This window comes from Vanessa cardui, chromosome 25, assembly GCF_905220365.1.
Source record: "Vanessa cardui chromosome 25, ilVanCard2.1, whole genome shotgun sequence".
Classification (NCBI taxonomy): domain Eukaryota; kingdom Metazoa; phylum Arthropoda; class Insecta; order Lepidoptera; family Nymphalidae; genus Vanessa; species Vanessa cardui.
Window position 1 is genome coordinate 894,372 of NC_061147.1, and position 19,189 is coordinate 913,560.

General features: G+C 35.3%; 1 protein-coding gene across 2 annotated transcripts in view; it reads right to left on the minus strand.

The window, feature by feature from the left end:
• Nucleotides 1-8,013: 8,013 nt before the first annotated feature.
• Nucleotides 8,014-19,189, minus strand: part of LOC124540450 (ATP-binding cassette sub-family D member) — an 88,462-nt gene continuing 77,286 nt past the window's right edge. For both annotated transcript variants that reach the window (XM_047118028.1, XM_047118029.1), the window contains 6 exons: nt 18,874-19,033; nt 11,838-11,991; nt 11,440-11,583; nt 11,149-11,373; nt 10,411-10,536; nt 8,014-9,945 (listed from right to left, as the gene is read on the minus strand). In XM_047118028.1, coding sequence (XP_046973984.1) covers nt 9,792-9,945; nt 10,411-10,536; nt 11,149-11,373; nt 11,440-11,583; nt 11,838-11,991; nt 18,874-19,033 — 963 coding nt within the window. In that variant the 3' untranslated portion in view covers nt 8,014-9,791. The remainder of the gene's footprint in view (nt 9,946-10,410; nt 10,537-11,148; nt 11,374-11,439; nt 11,584-11,837; nt 11,992-18,873; nt 19,034-19,189) is intronic.

Consider the following 19,189-nt stretch of genomic DNA (forward strand, 5'->3'; position numbering starts at 1 on the left):
TCTCTAAAAATTCCTAACTATGCTGGATAAACACAGCCAATTTCAGAATAATCATATTTATATACATTGATCGTGCAGTCACTTTGAATGTTATTATCTAAACGCTTTTATTAATTATGATAAATGAGGTGGCATTAATTTGAACACGTTACGAGACGTCGCCATATTGTTTCGATATAATTGTCATATTTCTAGTCAATTATATACATTTCATTCAATACAATATGTAAAGCAAATGTTTGCTTAAAAATCAAAATCAAAATCAAAATAAACTTTATTCAAGTGGGCTTTTACAAGCGCTTTTGAATTGTCATTTTACAGTTAAGGGAAGCTACCACCGGTTCGGAAAGTAGATTCTACCGATAAGAACCGGCAAGAAACTCAGTAATTACTCTTATTCAACATTTGAAAAATACAAAGTCATGTTAGTTAATACAATTATTTAAATTAATATATCCTGCGTGGAAGTCAACAGGTATTAATTCCACGCTTTTTTATCATCTACAAAATCTTGTATCGAGTAATACGCCTTTTTTAGTAATGTATTTTTTATAAACGATTTGAATTTACGAAACGGCAAAGTTAAAAATGTTAGATTTCAAAAAGTCGGGAAGTAAATATTTCTTATCGTCAAAGTTTATGACCAGTGGTGACCACTTACCATCATGTATTCCATTTCCAAGTCTACCTACATATATCAATGTTATTATACATTAGGTATTTATTAATGCATAACTAATTAAATATGTTATTATTTCTGAACGTTCATTAAGTGTGTATTGAATTTTTTAGTATGATAAATTATCAGATAGCTGTAATTAATATAATTAAATATTTTAAGTTAATTAGTTATTATTAAGCGATGTTATTTCTAAGTAAATACCAAAATACCTCGTTTAAGAAATTATCGAATAGTTTTTTCTAGACGTGTTACGTTATGGGCGTGAAGCTAGTGATAGAAAATTGTTGCCAGCCATTCATTTGATATCATTACACAGTATAAAACATAGTCACTTACCGCTGTCTGTCCGTATGTATGCATAGATCTTTGAAATTACACAATGGATTTGGATGCGGTTTTTTTAATAGATAGAGTAATTCCAGAGAAAGGGTTTAGCATATATAAAATCATACATAGACAATAAAGTAACGAAACACTGATAATGTTAGAAGTTTCTAATGCCATCGTAAATAAACAAATTCTGTAGTTAGTATCAGCATTGCACCCGTGCGAAGCCGGTAGTATCTAGTTTGTACATAAATATCCCTAAATTATGATTTAGCCCTACCTTTGCTGTTTATTAAAGGTCAAATACGTACATTGTTAATACAACTTAATCAATACATATTAAATATTTATATATAGCGACAATCAGTGCGTGTTCCGATACAAAACTTAAAGTGAACTTGAGATATTATTCAAAATCAACTTTTTAGCACGCATTGCACTAATTAAAACAAATAAATGTTTAAGCCTATCCTCGGCGGGGTCAAACCAGTAGTAAAGAAATTATCTTGGATGTTCTCCGGATAATAATAATGTTAACACAAAATAATCAAATATTGAAATAAACAATTTTTTTTTATGTGTTCTCTTTAGTCTGACGCCATTATTCAAACATATGACATGGATTATCTGTCACTTTCTTCACGTCTACTACATTAGATCATTTATATATTACGTAAGAGAAAAAAAGAATTTGTTATATTTATTATAGATACGATATTCTTTTAGACAAAGTACTTATAATTGTATATATTTCAAAAACAAAAATACACCTTTTGTAAGACATTTTCTGTTATCTGTGTGTTCTAATAATTGTATTTCTAATTTTCAAACAATTTTTCGTTTATCTAGTAGTATTTAATAATTTATGTAAAATTTTGTAAATGAGGGTAGTCTTTTTTATGTTTTAATGCAAACTCTCAAAAAAAAAAACACATTGTCCCTGTTGTACAAATGTCAAGTTTCATTTATAAAGAAAATAATTAACAGTAAATATTAATCTTAATTAAAAACAAAGTGTTAATTAGAACTATATTTATCTTTATCTGATTCAATTCATATAATAGTTGGTGCGTTTGTTATTGATAATGATGAACGATTTGATTTGTTCAATCACGTTCAGATTCATTCAATTAATTTGTAACAAATGCTTCAGATATTATAACTTCTCTACATAAGGAAGAAAATTACTCTGTACTCATATTAAGGTTATCTGTTGTATAATGTTAAATTGTCAAAAAAGAAAATAAGAAATTTTAACCACTGGTGACACTGTGCTCGATTTGTCATGTATTGTTGTTATGATTTGTTTTATAAGCTCGATACAACTAAAATAAATTAAATTGAATTGTTTTAAAAACTTTCTTAGTCACGTGATTTATTGTTGTTACTTTTAACTTTTTATAATATTTTATGTTTTCTAATTGATAAACGTCAAGCAATTTTGACAGATAGAAATGACATAGATTATAAAAAATGAAATACGGATACGTCATATTGTCGACTAAAATATTTTTTTTATGTTTAAGTATATTTACCGTATACAAGACAAATTTTATACATACGCTATGACACTAACCTAGTCTAGGTCGCCTAGGTCACTGTTACTGTGGGTGTAGATTTTTTGTACTTAAGACAACGCCCAATGGTCGTATTACTACCAATCGCGACAGTGCCTAAGTATTATACTTTAATGTGTTAGTTTAAGTTGAATAATTGAAAACCAAATTTAATAAAAAAGAACGAACTGTTTAACTGTCTATTATTTTCTTCAAATCTAGATGATTTCAAAGATCATCTCTTAATTGAACTTGTTTTTTATAATTCCAGTATTTTATGCACCTATTTTGTTATACTTGTCGTAATTTCTTTTCGTCTTTCAATGCCAATAAGATCCTTTTATATATTCGTATAAATTCGCATTTATGCATTTAATTCAAGTGGGAATTCGATAAATTAATAATTACAATACCTTTTTTATTCACTATATTATGTATATTCGGACAAATCTTGATGGCTGAGCTTGCATACTCGCCTGGGTACGTACCACCCACTCATCAGATCTTCTACCATAAAACAACAGTACTTAGTATTGTTGGGTGAGTAAGCCAGCGTAGTTACACTGGGTCACCTGTAGTTACAGGCAGAAGGGACATAACATCTTAGTTTCCAAGGTAGCGCATCAGTGATGTAAGGAATGGTCAATATTTCTTGCAGCGCCATTGTCTATGGGCGGTGGTGACCGCTTACCATTATGTGGCGCTTGTGTTCGTCCATAAACCTATAGCATAAAAAAATATCTTTTTCGATCTAATTATTTTGTTATGTTATATTTGTTTTAAGGAATAAGTATATGTGTAATTTGATTAGATAAAATGATGACATAGAAAATGCAGACAATTATTCATAGACATTTATTGAGATTAGTTCTGATTAGACACAGATATTAAAACATACATTGTACGATGAGACACTGACTCTATGATGCAAGTTGTCTCTCGTATATACCTACATGTGGCTTTAGTACGCACCACGATAATATGACTTTCATTGGCACATATTATAGTATAAATGTTTAAGAAAATACACAGAGAAGACAGTGCATATAGCATACATCTTTTCAGAAATATAATGTAATGCGGGTTCAAAAATTTCATCTAAATACTTGTAGTCCCTGAAACTTCGCGTTTATTCGAAAGATTTTTCAGAAATTTCGAAAAGCTATGACAGGTTTTTTTTAATTTTTCATTTCATCGTAAACTGCGGTTTATCTTCATTTTGCCCAAAGGTTTTGAAACATTTAAATCACATTTTTTTTTGTATGCATTCGCTCTCTAACCGGCTTTATCCTCTCGTGAAATTTTTTCTATGTAAAAATTTACTAAATGGCAATTAAGAATCAATTGTAATTTTCTGCACATTTACGGCTGGAGCTCCTCAAAATGAGACCATAGACTTTCATGTGTAGCCATCGTCCCATTTCCATCAATGTAAAAAAGATCGACCGACGCGATAAAACGAGTTGACGAAAAATGGGAGTTTTGAAATTCCGGCACGCTTTGCTTTGTCCAACTTTCTTTAAATTCCATAAGTATGTAAAACTTCGATCATGTCTGCAAGAAGGTCGAATGAAGGAAGAATGGAGATGATGCTCCAGCCGATCTGTCAATCCTTCTTCAATTCGCGCAGAAGAAAAACCATAATACACGCAACGTTTCTCCTGAGCCGTTCTTTGCACAGTGGAAGACGAGATGTCAAGATATTACTGTCATAGTCTGACGTCTAATTTAATATAAAATATTTAAAAAAAAATCTTTCTTTAAACTTACAACAACAACTAAGTAAAAATAGATTCTTCACAATATAAATCATACAAAAGATTAAACAATAGAAGAGTAAAAACGTAGCTTAAATTATACAAACACTTTAGATTTCAAAAAATTTGTGTTCAGATGTTTTAGTTTTGCGCACGTCCTTTGGAGCAATCTTCCGTCGCCATTAGTCGAGCTTGCAAAGGATTTATTTCGAAGTATTCTGACTTCTGTTGTGTTACGATGAGAACAACAACTTTATTAAGATGAAACTTTTGTGCACAAGAATATTATAATCTGTCGCGGCTGTCACCGTACCATCGACAATCAGTGTGGCACAGATACAAATAACACGACAATTATCTGATGTTCGTTAGAGTATACATAGATTTTATAATTGTAGAAGATGTTATGAAGATGTTAAGATGTTCGTCTTGTGTTATGTATACAAATACAGTGTAACCTGGATAATTGCAATTTAATGAAACGTGAGAAAAAAAAAATGCTTTCTCGAAAAATATGTGTTTGTGAAAATTTTATATGTTTAAACGTTTTTCATAATAAATAGATAAAAAAAGTTATTAAAATAGTCTCACTTTAAGAGTATATTCAGTCACAAGTCCCAATTGTAGCGAAAACGTCGAAAATTCTTTTGTTAGATAACAAAGGAAATATCAGTCGTAAGAGTTACATATTCCCAGTAATTGAGGTGTTTCAATTCAAAAGTGTCGTGACTTTACAGTTGACAGAGACTAATTTAGTGACCAGGGTCCTTTTAACCAGGTTACACTGTATTTCGTTTTTATTAGGGAGACATATTGTGTAAAGAATTACATTTTGATAATCTTCATCTTCTTCTTGTTCTGCGCGAGCAGGTTCTTGAGATGCTGCAACCTCGCGAGCATCAGCTCCTTCTGTTCCTTCTTCGACTCCTCGGTCATCTGCACGGTGCAGGATATCAGCACGGGCGCGGGAGCCTTCTTCTGGTTTCCATCGATCGCCATCGCGCAAGCGTACTTATATATTAATTTATTTTAATGTTATATATTCCAATTTTTCAATCGGTTTAAACACGTTGCTTACTGCGTGCTTTCGTGAGTTCTTGGCCTGTGGACCAAGTGATATGCGTTATTTTTGCGAAGTATTGAATATAATAAAAAAAAAACTTGAAAAAAAGTCAATATAAAAATTAATTATGGCAAATCATTTCAAGCTAATTTATTTTGCATATTCATAAACGAGGACCAAAATTACAAAGTATTTTGCGTAATGATATTTTACCCCGAAATATCCATTAACAACTTACCAAGTAATCTTCGAAAAACCTTTTCTTCGCGGTATTCTTCCAAAATAACGAAAGTACTGAGCAATTAAAACAATTTTCAGTGGATTTATTAATTTAAATCGAGTTTTAAAATGGCGACACGCCTCTCAGACTCTCATCCGATTCCAATGACACCCGCTTTCGCGTATCGATCGCTAAAATCTCCCATGGGTTCGGAAAGTTACACTGAAATTTGTAACATATATTCTGAATAAACTCAAACGTGGCATAATTTAATCCCATCACCTTATATAAGATGATTTTATTGTTTATACTAACATAAATACAAAGAAACGTAAAAATTGAATGAATTTGACCCAAGCTTTGATCGACAATAAAGTTTATGTTTTGGGTTATTTTCTTTTTAAAAGACTTATATATTTTAATTACTAAGTATAAAATCTAAATCAGAGTATATTATTTAAACAAAAAATAATGACTACTGTTTTAATGAACGTAGTTTAGATATCAGCGGTATATCATCTTACGGCGTTTATATTTGGTATACATTTTTAACGAATGATCAAGCTCATTCAAACATTTTAAGCATAACGAACGTAGGCGATCATACCGTCTTTAATTTAGCAACAAACATAAAAATATATAATTACGGCGCTTATGATAAACATTATCTCGATTTGTGTAAGTTTTATCAAAAACATCACTAAGAAGAGATTGTAGATCTCAACAAGCTGATTCCGAATCAATTATTAACTCATTTTTCATAAAAAATATTAGTTACGATCATCTTAGGAGGGCAGTATAGATGAAATATCAGACAGTCAGTCAAGTCTCTCAAAGTCACATACATACTCGTATAATATATAATATTACCATCGTTACTAAATATGATATTTAGTAGAGCATACTGATTCATTTGTTAGGTCATTCTGCAAACCTATTATAACCTACGAAGAATCAGAAAGACTTCTAAAAGTTAAATATCGAATTCTCACATACACACAAACAAACACACACACACACACACACACACACACACGCGCACACACTCAAGCACATACCCATTCAATAATGTATAGTAAGTAATGTATAGTAATTTGTAATACCTTTTTATTTCTTTTTTTTTCTATGGTTTATTTCAATTAATCACTATAACTGTTATGGAAGAGCGTGAACTCCTGATACAGGTATTATTATACTTACTAGGAGTTCTCAGCACCCTAATGTAAATTGAATATTTATTAAGCGAAATAAACTTATTATTATTATTATTGGGTATTGTTGTGTGGGGTACCATTCTCTCATCAAATATTCTACCGCTAAATAAAATATTGTTGTGCTTCTTTATAATGGCAAGTGATTAAATCTTATATTCTAATTTCCCTTTAATAAACTCAATTTTGAATATCAGCAAAATAATACAGTACAATTAAATTCTTAATCTTACCTCGAAGCACAAGACTTTCTTGAAAAACTAAAATTAAATTTTTTATATGCTGCATATTTATATTGTTTTAAGGTTGGATGAGCATGAGCTTGGATGTGGTTAGATATAGAGGAAGGGGATGACCAAAGAAACGATGGATAGATTTTGTGGATGGATATGACTGGAAATAATGTTACTTGTGAGATCACGTCCGACATAGAAGTATGGAAGGAGAAGACATGCTGCGCTGACCCCAAGTAAAATTGAGATAGGGCAGGATGATGATATGATTAATATTGGTTTTGTTCAATTAGCAGATCATCAAGCCTCGACCGTTTTTATTTTTCTTAACAAGAGTATGAAGAAGAAAAACCCATTGAGGTATATATACGTATTTAAAAAAAATCTGCAAATAAATTCTAATATTTTGACCCATCGTCGACAGTCAAACTGTCATTTTTTATGGAACAGGCAGGCGGACAAGTAAATGGGCCACCTGATATTAAGAGCTCACCATCGCCCATAGACAATGACGCTGTAAGAAATGTTAATCATACCTTACTTCCCCAATGTGCCACCAACCTTGGGACGTTAAGACGTTATGTCACTTGTGCCTGTAATTACACTGGCTTACCATTCAAACCGGAACACGACAGTATTGAGTACTTCTGTTTGGCGGTCGAATATCTCATTACGTGATAGTACTTACCCAAAACACAGGCACAACGCCCTACCACCAGTTACTATGCAATATTAACATAATAAAATTGACAAAAAATTACAAATTAATTAAGGTAAAGAGCAAGATTGAGGAAAGGAACGAAATGAATATAGCCTGTTTATTTTAATTTAAAGAAATATAAATGTTTCATTATAAGTAGTCTTTCAGATTTTATTTGGTTTTTCGTCGACTCTGGAAACGTCCGAAGTTAGTTGCCACGCTTCGCATTTTGAAGATGATAACACAATAAATAAAACAAAATAATGATTTATACAAACCCCTTTATTTATAATCTAACATCACTGTGTACTAGCACTACAATATTTTACACTATACAGTATTAACATATCTTAAATTACCATAAAATAAATACAAAAAAAAATACATTGATATGTTTATCTTAGAAAAAAAAAATAAGAAAATATATAAAAGCAAGAAAAATAAATTTAAACAGCCATCTTTGATAATCTCGATCAAGAATAAAATTAGAATACACCATACCTTTTTTGTTTCTTATTTTTAATCACCGATTTATAAAAAAAAAAAACATTAAAAAATTAAACAAATCTGACAGTTACATCAATAGTTGCCAGTGTTAAAAAATAAAGTCTTCATTATTCAAAAAACTTTAATGTATTCTTATTTTAAATTAAAAAAAATGGAATTTCACATTACAATTGTGGTATAATTAAAAGAAAAGTATACAAAAATATATAATATATCAATTAGTGGTATGTAGATAAAATCTATAATTCTAATTTGAAAATGGCTTAAATTTTATCAATACTTAAGAATAACATTTGGATCGGATTATTTAACTTTGAATATATCTCACTTTTAATGATTAAACGTATATTTCGCTGTGATGGCAGGAGTAGCTAAATTAAATAAACGACTTTAATTTCGATTGGACATGTCTGGTCATGTTAAATAATCTGTGATCAGTAGGGGACTAAGCTTTAAAAAGAATTAGTTTTACAATTTATTTTACATGTGTGTGTATATATATTTATTTATGTTTATGTGGAGTAAATCTAGATGACTATAGTGTGTATAATGAATGCGGGAACGCAGATGCATTTGAGGGCCCCCAAGATAAGAGGGGCCCGGGGCGAGCCTCCCATTCCGCCTCAATGTTAATCCACCACTGTCTGTGATAATCATTGTGAATTTTTATATAAATGAAAATGTTGTTTTGTAAACATAGTATATAAAGCTATAGAAATCAAAAAGTGTTGTAATGCATAACATATCAGAGCAATTAGCAAATCCCATGGAATATCTTAAACGAGGTATAATCTAACTTCTTCTGCCACGGAAACATAGTATGATAGCGACTTATAAACATTTCAACTAAAATATAATTAGGTACAAATCTTTCTTAAAACAATTTTGTTTTTCTGGTACTTTTAAATCATTATGACCAATATGAGCCACTATACACTTTCTTATCAATAAAAAAAGTTACTTTTTATTCTAACGGTACATTTTGAAGTATGAAATAGAGTTTATAGTTAATATATTTAGACTTAATAAATATTTATACGAATTTAAAATGTAATATCAGTTCTCTCGTTGCGTATAAGTGTAGTACGTCTGTAGCGTTTCAAAATTGAGTTGGTCGTATAGTAATTGATTGTAAAAAAAAATGTTTGAAAAAGTTAAAAAAGAAACTATTTTTATATACAAAGTTGTTAATGTTCGAGGTAAATTCTCATTTAGATTTGAGTGCAACGTTTATAGTGTAACTTATCTGACGCATCTTACATCCGCTTAATGAAAGAGCATGCTCTTTAAATATATACATAAACACATTTATCTCCATAAATTCACAAGGGAACAATTGTTTTTCAATTCAATATAGAATAAGACACATATATCGTTATTATATTTCACATATAACACTCACTCGTTTACTACTAGCGTCGGTATGACATCGAAACTCACCTTCACGCTCGTTTCTCACAAATTCATTATCAAACAGTTTTTTATCTGTGGAGTCGACAATGGCTACCAGTTACCGTTCAGGTCTCGAGTCACCGTCACTCGATGGTTTGTTCCTTCTCGCTGTCAGCGTTCGAGCTCGTCTCCGTGATCCTCGGCAGCGCTGGCGTGATGGCCGACATCTCCTTGTCCAGGGCTCTGAACGACCAGCTTCCGGCGCCGTCGAATTCGAGCACGTGCGTGTGGTACTTCCTGGAATTTTAACGATTCATTTAGAAATCAGTTTAGTTATGATGCTTGCAGTACCGACGTCTATGGGTGATGGTTAATATTTACCGCTCACTGTTACCTGTACAATAATAATAATAATAATAATATGAGACAACATCACATACATTACTCTGATCCCAATGTAAGTAGCTGAAGCACTTGTGTTATGGAAATCAGAAGTAACGAAGGTACCACAAACACCCAGACCCAAGACAACATAGAAAACTAATGGTAATCTACATCGACTCGGCCGGGAATCGAACCCGGGACCCGAGACCTCAGCGTGGCGTACCCATGAAAACCGGTGTACACATCACTCGACCATGGAGGTCGTCAGTATACTATTAATTTAGTCATCAATCCACCACTTATTTTAGAAGATTTTATTTATTTTATACAATTTTTATTATTTTAAATAAGTGAATATTGTTTGTGAGGCTGACTCACCAGACACTGGGTCGATGCGTGATGGACAGAAGCGTGATGCCCTCCTTGATGGCCTCCTCGTACATGACCACCTCCGTCTCCATGGACACCGCGCTCGTGCACTCGTCCAGCAGCGCGTACACCGGCCTGGGGACGCGGCCGCGCCGATTATTACAATACAAGATGTCGTTCATTCCACTTACACAGTCAGACCTTCCACTCAATCCCGAGTTAAACAGAGAACATAAGGTGGAAAATAAATTAAATAAGAAAGTTTAAGAGCTATAATAGTAATAATCGAAACATACATTTTAAGAAAAATGTGCGCATCGGTTTGTTTAACAGGAGAGAGAGAGAGAGAGACAGAGAGAGAGAGAGAGAGAGAGATATACAGAGAGAGAGAGAGATATACAGAGAGAGAGAGAGATATACAGAGAGAGAGAGAGAGAGAGATAGACACAGAGAGAGAGAGAGAGAGAGGCAGACACAGAGAGAGAGATAGACACAGAGAGAGAGATAGACACAGAGAGAGAGAGAGAGACAGAGATAGACACAGAGAGAGAGAAATATACAGAGAGAGAGAGAGACAGAGATAGACACACACAGAGAGAGAGATAGACAGAGAGAGAGAGAGAGAGACAGAGAGAGAAAGACAGAGAGACAGAGAGAGGGAGAGAGAGAGGGAGAGAGACAGAGAGAGGGAGAGAGACAGAGAGAGAGAGAGGGAGTGAGAGGGAGAGAGACAAGAAAGGCGCCCACCGGTGGTAGAACATGCGCGCGCAGGCGACGCGCTGCTTCTCGCCGCCCGACAGCGTGCTGCGCCAGTCGCACACGGCGCGCAGGCCGCCGTGGCGCGCCGCGCACGCGTCCAGCCGCACCACGCGCAGGATGTGCGCCGCGCGCGCCTCGCCCGCCGCGTCGCCCGGCGCCACGCGCGACGGGTACGTCACCTGGTCCAGCAGCGAGCCCTGCGACATGTACGGCCTGCGCCGCGCCTCAGCTCAGTAACCGCTCGCGCGCCGCACCGCGCCGCGACCGAGCGAGCCTCACCGCTGCGGGATGTAGAACATGACGGGCCGCGCCGCGCACTGCGGCGCCGTCAGCTCGCCAGCGCAGTGCGCGCACTCGCACGGCCGCGGCACGCTCAGCTCGCCGCCGAACACCGGCCACAGCCCCGAGATGATGCGGAACAGGCTGCGCACGAGACGATTGCGAGTTAGAGTGGTAGTATTTGATTATTGACGATTCAAAAACGCTTCATTGTGAAGTTTACTTGAATAAAATTGATTTGATTTGATTTGATTTGATTTGATTTGATTTGATTTGATTTGATTTGATTTGATTTGATTTGATTAGACGACGAAACCAAAAAGACATCATCCTCTCGACGAGATGTTTGGTCATGAAATATGTATGTTAAAAGCGAGGAACAATGTACTGGTACTCACCTGGACTTCCCGCAGCCGTTGGGGCCCACGATGAGCATGTGCGTGCCGGGCTTCAGCTCCAGCGACACCCCGCTGGCGACCACGTCGCACGCCGGCGTCACGATGGGCACGTTCAGCAGCCGGATCGACAGGTCCGTCGTGTACGACACTTTGCCTGAAATATGTATTTAGTTACTTTATCCCGAAGCGAAGCGAGAAGAGAAGAGTCGAGATGGCCCAGTGGTTAGAACGCGTACATCTTAACCGATGATTACGGGTTCAAGCCCAGGCATGCACCGCTGATTCATGTGCTTAATTTGTCTTTATAATTCATCTCGTGCTAAGCGGTGAAGGAAAACATCGTGAGGAAATCTGCATGTGACAAATTTCATAGAAATTCTGCCACATGTGTATTCCACCAACCCGCATTGGAACAGCGTGGTGGAATATGTTCCAAACCTTCTCCTCAAAGGGAGAGGAGGCCTTTAGCCCAGCTGTGGGAATTAACAGGCTGTTGTTGTTGAAGCGAAGCGACCTAAGGGCAACAAGATGTCTTAGTGTGCGTTAAACGATTGAAGTAGAGAGAGTAGTGCAACGCAGCAGCAAATACATGGAATGATTATTCGAAGAATATTTATGGAACTCTACTTAAGTTTTGTCTGTGCAAGATTTAGTATGGGGCCCAAACAGCTTAAAAATAACAAGGCGATGGGTGATGATGGAATTACGGCTGAGCTGCTGAAGGAAAGCCTGTTTTAAAAGCCCTTAAGAAACTTCACTCATCTCATAAGAAGGCTCAAGGTCACCCAAAGGGAAATGGAGGGGGCTATGCTCGAAGTTTCTCTGTGAGATTGAATCAGAAATGAGGAGACCCGATGAAGAAATAAAGTCACCAACATATCCCAAAGAATTGCCACACTTATATCGATAGTCACGAATATCGTCATGTCTACTAACTGGAGGTGTCTCCCAACCAGACTTAGCGAAACTCAATGTTGATGCATTCGATCCTAATAATATTACACAGCGTAAGCGTAAACAGCCGGATTTCGAAGGTAAATATGAGATGCACGAGCTACGCAAGGAAATGTCAAGTATTAGTGCACTTTTGCAAAAAAATATTGACTGTCATGAACAAAATGTATCAGATATAAAAAGTCAAATTGAAGAAATTTAACTACTAATATATCGTTTGAACAAAATCAGATGAACCATAAACTTTCGGAACTTGAAAGTAAGATACTTAGTGAAGAAACTATTAAAGCTCAAGAATCCGAAATTTCTCATCTTAAAAATATGACGTCAATACCGGCTTCCTCTTCAGCGAATTTATATACTAATGAAAAAATTCGAGAATTACATGAACGCAATTTGAGAGAAAAAAATATCATTATAGTAGGTTTACCGGAACAGACTTCTGCTGACTGGAGTATACGTCAGTCCTTGGACGAATCAGCCGTCAACAATCTTCTTACAAATATAAATAGTGATTATCCAAAATTGATTACTAAAATTTTTCGTATTGGAAAATATATCCCAAATAAAAATCGGAGATTAAAGGTTTGTTTCAACAGTCGTGATACAGCTATAGAAATCTTGCAGAATAAAAATAAAATACCTAATAAAGAAATAAAAGTATTCTCCGATCAAACACCCGCTCACCAAAAATTTTTGAGTGAATTAAGAGAAGAACTCGAGCGTCGAAAAAAGAAAGGTGAAGAAAATCTAATTATTAAATATTATCAAATCAAATCAAATCAAATCAATTTTATTCAAGTAAACTTCATAATGAAGCGTTTTTGAATCGTCAATAATCAAATACTACCACCGTTTCGGAAAGCAGCTTCTAGCGAGAAGAAACGGCAAGAAACTCGCATAGTTGCTCTTTTCAAATAAACACATTTACAATGCTGTTATTGACAGTAATTAGCGTCCTATGATGGAACCCGAGCCTAACTCCAGGCGTTTCTTTCTAAAAAGTACTCTTTTAATGAATAGTATGATTTATTTATTAATTTAGTCTTAATAATATTTTTAAATTTTGAAAATGGTAAATTGATTATATTTTCCGGTATCTTATTATATATGCGTATACCATTGCCCAAAAACGTTCTATTTACCGTATGCAAACGGAAACTGGGGGTTACAAGTTTATTCTTATTTCTTGTATTAATAGTATGTACATCAGCATTGATAGAATAATTTTTAATATTCTTTTGTATAAAGATTATATTATCATAAATATATTGTGAAACAGCCGTTAATACACCTATTTCTTTAAATTTTTCGCGTAATGATGTCCTGGAGCTAATATTGTAAATAGATCGGATAGCTCTTTTCTGTAGAATAAAAACAACTTCAATCTCTGCTGCATTACCCCATAACAACATTCCATATGACATAATACTGTGAAAATTACTAAAATAAACTAGTCTAGCAGTACTTATGTCCGTAAGTTTTCTAATTATTTTTATTGCATAAATGGCACTACTTAGTTTTCTTGCCAGGGCATACAAATGGGTGCCCCACTGCAGTTTGGAGTCAAGGGTTATCCCTAAAAAGACCGTCGACTCAACAAACTCAAGCCTTTCATTTTTCAAAGTTATTGCAGAAGGATTTGATTTGACATTTGGCAAGGAAAACAAAACACATTTAGTCTTTTTAGCATTTAGTACTAAATTATTTATGTCAAACCAACCAAGAACCCGCGACAGGGCACTGCTTACAACGTCATAGTTGTTTATTTTTCTATCAAGTTTAAAAATTAGGGATGTATCATCTGCAAACAGTACAATATCGCAAGTATTTTTTACGAAATAAGGTAAATCATTTATATATATTAAGAACAAGAGAGGTCCCAAAATTGAACCCTGTGGTACACCCATTTGCGCCACAGCGCCATTTGATTTTGCACCATTAACCACAACCTTCAAAACTCTTTCACTAAGGTAGGAGGAAATTAATTTCAATGCAGGGCCCCTGATACCATAATATTTAAGCTTTTCTAGGAGAATATCATGCCTAACGCAATCGAAAGCTTTTGATAAATCACAAAAAACTCCAATAGCGTTTTGCGACTTTTCCCATGCATCATAAATGTGCTTAACAAATGCTACACCCGCATCAGCAGTCGAGCGACCCTTAGTAAAACCAAACTGTTGAGAATGCAATAGCTTATTCGAGTTAAAGTATAATAGCAATTGATTAAGCATGACTTTCTCAAAAATTTTACTTAATACTGGCAAAATAGAGATCGGTCTGTAATTGTTTGGATCATTTTTATCACCGGACTTAAATAATGGGATTACTTTACTTAATTTCAACATATCAGGAAAAATACCAGATTGTACGCATTTATTAAAGATTATAGCTAAATAAGGAGCCAAGTCAACAATTACATTGTTAATAATTGTGACTGATAAATCCCAAAGATCACAGGTTTTTTTCAGATTTAATGTTTTAAATATTTTTAATATTTCGTACGGAGTTATATTCTCAAAAGAAAATTCTAACTCATTCTGGGGAACATAACATTTGAGTAGGTCTAAAGCGTCATTAGCAGACGCATTAAGTCCTTTAGTAATATTCAGAGGAATATTAGAGAAATATTCTTCGAATTCATTGGCCACATCTAGATCTTTGCCTACAATTTTGCCTTTTATACTAAGGGATAACTGCCCTGCATCAAACTTCAACCTACCTGTTTCCGAATACTTCCGAATTACAAAGGTATGCCCAAAATAATTTCTACATCAAAAAACCCCCAGTAATTCAAATCTCATCCATATTTAAGGGATCTATTGAAAATGTCACATATCAAATACCTAACAATTATCGAAGCCTACACAGATAAATCGAGATTAAATCTATTCTACGTAAATATTAGAAGCTTATGCAAACCTGAATAATAATAAAATGGATGAGTAAAGATCTATAATTCAGTCTAAGGTACACATTTTTCTACTTACGGAGACATGGATTAAATCCGTAATCGTAAATCGTAAACAAGCCATACTATTAAAACTTCCCAATTACACGCACTATTACAACTATAGATCTGACAAAATTGGGGGAGGTGTATCAGCCTATGTATACAATGACTTTAATCATAGACAAACGGAATCATCATACATAAACGGCAATAATTATTTGTGGATTTTACTTGAAAATACTCTCTATAAATAGGAGTTGTTTACAATTCTGGTGACACAAATTTTTTAAATGATTATTATTTCCAATTACAACAACGAAAAAGAGCAATAGTAATTGGTGATTTCAATATTGACCTTCTTAATATAAACAGAAAAGCTAAATCGTACAAAAAACTTTTACAAGAGTGTGGCCATCAAATACTTAATGATATAGCTGAATGTTTCTGTACTAGGTAAAGTACAAACACAAAATCGATATTAGACCATGTATCAACAAATCTCAGAACAAATAATTTTCATATGGCTTTACTGGATTTAAATATATCAGATCATAAGCAAATCTATCTTGAAATAAAAAAATACAATCCACCACCCAAAAAACGTATTAATTATGAAGCTGTAGACTACGATAAATTGGAAAATTCTCTAAAAAAGACACAAATATCCCCACTGAAAATTTTAGTACATTTTACCTAAGTAATTTCACATGTCATCCAAGCAAGATAACTAGAACTAAAACTCTTAACCTCCCAAAGGAAGATTGGATAAATAATGGAATTATACATGATATATACAATAAAAACAAACTATGGATGAAACTCAAAAAAAACACTAACGATGATGCTTTAAAAACTAATTTTAAAATGGCAAGTGATAAAACCGCAAGTAATATAAAAGCAGCTAAGGAAATGTATTACAGTAAGGAATTTGAAAAGTGTCAAAGGAAGCCTAAAAAAAATGTGGACATTAATTAACGACTTAGCAAGTAATAAAACAAAAGAACAGAATCCAACAGAAATTTGTGACACATTTAATTATTTTTTTTCTACTATAGGGTCAACTCTTGCGAATGATATTCATGTAAAACTCCATAACTATAAAACACACACTGTACCTCGTATAAACAACCATAACAACAACAACAGCCTGTAAATTCCCACTGCTGGGCTAAAGGCGTCCTCTCCTTTTGAGGAGAAGGTTTGGAACATATTCCACCACGCTGTTCCAATGCGGGTTGGTGGAATACACATGTGGCAGAATTTCTATGAAATTTGTCACATGCAGGTTTCCTCACGATGTTTTCCTTCACCGCAGAGCACGAGATGAATTATAAAGACAAATTAAGCACATGAATCAGCGGTGCTTGCCTGGGTTTGAACCCGAAATCATCGGTTAAGATGCACGCGTTCTAACCACTGGGCCATCTCGACTCCATACTAATAAACTATCTTTTTTAGAACCTTGTAGTGTAGATGAAATCAACAAAATTATACAAAATCTCGATTCAAATTATAGCGTTGGTATTGATGAAATTAACACGAAAACTGTTAAACGAATTAAGAACTTAATTATTTCTAGTTTAAATTCATGTTTTAACATGTTACTGTTGGAGGGTAACTTTCCCGATATTCTTAAAATCGCAATTTATAAGTCAGGTATAAAGACCCAAATAATTATCGTCCAATCTCGGTATTGCTAGTGATGTCCAAGATCCGTGAATTTTTTTTATATACAAGGTTATTAAACTATTTAGATTCAATTGATTTTTTGTACAATAAACAATACTGATTTAGACCCAGATCGAATACACTTTCGGCCACAATTGAATTAACGACTAAAATAAGATGGAGTATAGATAACAAAAATATAGTTCTTGGAATATTTATCGATCTAAAAAAAGCCTTCGATACCGTTAATCATTCAATTCTCTTAGAAAAACTCGAATGTATTGGTGTCACCGGCAATACCTTGAATATGTTTCGATCTGAACTCACTAATCGACATCAGATTGTTAAAATTAATAAGTACCAAAGTAAACCTGCAATTATAAACTGGAGTGCCCCAAGGCTCCATTTTAGGGCCTTTGCTCTTTTTAATATACATTAATGATATTCATCAATTAGACTTACATACATGGTGAACTACAAATATGCAACTAGACGTGCTAGCCATCTAATACTGCCTTAAACTAGAACTAAGAGTGGATAAAAGATGATTATTTTTGAGGGAGCAAAACTTTATAACAATTTCCCTACACAAGTAAAAACTCTAACAAATTTTTCTATGTTTAAATCTTGACTTTATAACCATATTCTGTGTAACGATTCTCTGTTAAAATAATTAATTGAAAGTGTTATCTCATCTGTTTTGCTGATCCGAACGAATTGTTATATTTATAAGTCAGATATAAGTTGTCATGTAAATCACGTTGTAATAAGAATAAAGTTCTTTAAACTGAAATAATTTTCCTGTACAAGTATATTTCCTCACTTATTTAATAAAAAATATATATATATATCTTTTTAATTTCATCTTTGAACTTCTGTGTTTATATTTTTATTTTATTTACACCGGTCTACAAAACAAAAAATACATGTGATTACATTTGTTTCAACGGAGACACGACATGCGATCAAGACAGTCAGTCACAGTCAAGACAGACTAGCCAATGACAGCAACAGACAACAGAGACAATCGGTGTGTGTGTGTGTGTGTGTGTGTGTGTGTGTGCGTGCGTGCGTGCGTGCGTGCGTGCGTGCGTGCGTGCGTGCGTGCGTGCGTGCGTGCGTGCGTGCGTGCGTGCGTGCGTGCGTGCGTGCGTGCGTGCGTGCGTGCGTGCGTGCGTGCGTGCGTGCGTGCGTGCGTGCGTGCGTGCGTGCGTGCGTGCGTGCGTGCGTGCGTGCGTGCGTGTGCGTGTGCGTGTGCGTGTGCGTGTGCGTGTGCGTGTGCGTGTGCGTGTGCGTGTGCGTGTGCGTGTGCGTGTGCGTGTGCGTGTGCGTGTGCGTGTGCGTGTGCGTGTGCGTGTGCGTGTGCGTGTGCGTGTGCGTGTGCGTGTGCGTGTGCGTGTGCGTGTGCTTGTGCGTGTTAGTGTGTGTGTGGGGGGGGGGGGGTTGTGTAGTTCTCACCCATGGGCACGGGCTGGTTGTCGCGGAAGGTGACGGCGAACCCGCCGGCGGGCGCGGGCGCGGAGTGCACGGCGCGCACGCAGCGCCCGCGCGCCACCTCGCCGAACACGACCAGCATGTCGGACACGCGCGTCGCGTAGCCAGCCAGCGTGACCACCTCCTGCCGCCCGACCACGACTCATCACCGACATTCATTACTCGGCGGCAAGTGCCTCAGTCTTTTTTTTATGGTATAGGTTGGCGGACGAGCATGTGGGCCACCTGATGGTAAGTGGTCACCATCGCCCATAGACAATGACAAGTGGTCACTATCGCC